The sequence below is a fragment of the Plectropomus leopardus genome, unplaced genomic scaffold, assembly GCF_008729295.1.
Source record: "Plectropomus leopardus isolate mb unplaced genomic scaffold, YSFRI_Pleo_2.0 unplaced_scaffold9502, whole genome shotgun sequence".
In the NCBI taxonomy this organism is placed as follows: Eukaryota; Metazoa; Chordata; class Actinopteri; order Perciformes; family Serranidae; genus Plectropomus; species Plectropomus leopardus.
The window spans coordinates 1-1,659 of NW_024704191.1; the positions used below are offsets into that span (position 1 = coordinate 1).

At 43.4% G+C, this 1,659-nt stretch overlaps 1 protein-coding gene across 1 annotated transcript; it reads left to right on the forward strand.

The window, feature by feature from the left end:
* Nucleotides 1–41: 41 nt before the first annotated feature.
* On the forward strand, nucleotides 42–1,113 carry LOC121940837 (son of sevenless homolog 1-like). Its single transcript, XM_042483521.1, has 2 exons — nucleotides 42–415; nucleotides 747–1,113. The coding sequence occupies exons 1-2, from the start codon at nucleotides 254–256 to the stop codon at nucleotides 930–932; spliced, it is 348 nt and encodes a 115-aa protein (XP_042339455.1). The 5' UTR covers nucleotides 42–253; the 3' UTR covers nucleotides 933–1,113.
* The last annotated feature ends 546 nt before the right edge of the window (nucleotides 1,114–1,659 follow it).

Sequence of the window (1,659 nt, forward strand, 5' to 3'; positions counted from 1 at the left end):
TGATGATGATGATGATGATGATGATGATGATAACCCTAACCTCTACAGCGTTTTAATAGGGCTCTTAATAAACAGTCCAGCTCCTTGAGACTATGGCGGGACATATGAGACTATGGAAACCCTGGTGCGGCGGACGGTCTGTGTGTGTGCTGTGAAATTACATCCTTGATTGTAAAAAAAAGTGGAATTCGGATTATATCTTACTGGGCGGGTCTCAGTTTCCCTTTTTTTCCTGCCCAGGAAGAGTATATGTATGGGAAACACTGTGGTGGTGATGATGATGAAGATGATGATACAGTCTTCTTTCTGTCTTCAGTCCATCTGTGAAGGTTTTAAAGAAGCTGTTCAGTATGTTCTGCCCCGACTGCTGCTCACTCCTGTTTACCACTGTCTACACCTGTTCGAGATCCTCAAGGTGAGCAATAATACCTGTAACACACCTGTGGTTGTGAGTGCAGAGTGCGTCCTCTGGGTGAGATGGTCCAGCCGACATCCGAAGTGTCAGAAAGTCTGATTCCTTTGAATTCTTGATCTCATTCAGATTTAAAAAAATAATCATCTTCTAAAAAAACAACAAACTTTAGTTTTTCAGTTGATGTCTGCAGCACCTGTTCAGACCAGCAGGGGGCCCTCCCTGCAGGGTCACAACCAGTGCTGCAGAGCCTGGACCGGTGTGGTCTGGACTGATGTTCTCAGGTGTTACCTGTCCGGGTGCTGATCAGTTCGTGACCTCTGTGTCTCCATAGCAACTGGAGGAGAAGAGCGAGGACGAGGAGGACAAAGAGTGTCTGAAACAGGCGATCACCGCTCTGCTCAACCTGCAGAGCAGCATGGAGAGGATCTGCTCCCGGAGCCTCGCCAAGAGGAGGCTCAGGTATAGCGTCCCAACACACCTGTGTACACTCGCTCACAAAAAAATCAGTCAAGACTAAACTCTGAGAATCTGCTGAGAGATGTCCATCATTAGTTTCTACAAAGACTGATTTGATCCATCAGTGAAAAACTGATGTTTAAAGATGCCATTTTCCCACAGACCGCAACAGTTCACAGGAGGACAGAATTTAAAATGCTGCCAAAAATTCAGTTTCCCAGATAAACTTCTGAAATGCTGCACACTAAATCTACCATGACAGCAATATTTTATCTGCCCGATCTTTGATAAATGAAAAATCTGTGTTGACGGTTCACGTCGGACAGTCTGAAGTCGCAGTTGGTATCAATTAAGGTTTCATGAGTTTTTCAGTTTTTGATAAAAACAGAGTGATGGACTTCACCATGTCAACCACAGTGAAGTTTGCAAACATTTCTTCATATTTTGGTGTAAGTTTCAAAGTTGCAGCATGTATGAATGCTTAATTATGAATTTAGAAACGTCTGAAATGTAGACGGTCGCTGTGGCGCCTCCATCAGGACTGCTGGCTTGTGTTTGCAGCTGAGGAGGTTTAGTATGAGACTGGGCTGATGTGCAAAGTTTGTTTTATTTTTATGCTTGGGAAGTTGGATTTTCTCAGAATAATAATAATAATACTTAAAATAAAAAGTGATAATAATAATAATATTGAGGAGAGTAAGAGGGACCGTTGGCTTCTAATAAACGGTGTGAAACTGAGTCCAACAATAAGAGCTGAACTCCTCCCATCCTCCCTGTTTCCCTCAGAC

Coding starts and splice junctions, on each gene's coding strand:
- LOC121940837 (XM_042483521.1), top strand. CDS start 254: ATGGGAAACACTGTGGTGGTGATGATGATGAAGATGATGATACAGTCT. Junction 416..746: donor ACCTGTTCGAGATCCTCAAG/GTGAGCAATAAT, acceptor GTGTCTCCATAG/CAACTGGAGGAGAAGAGCGA.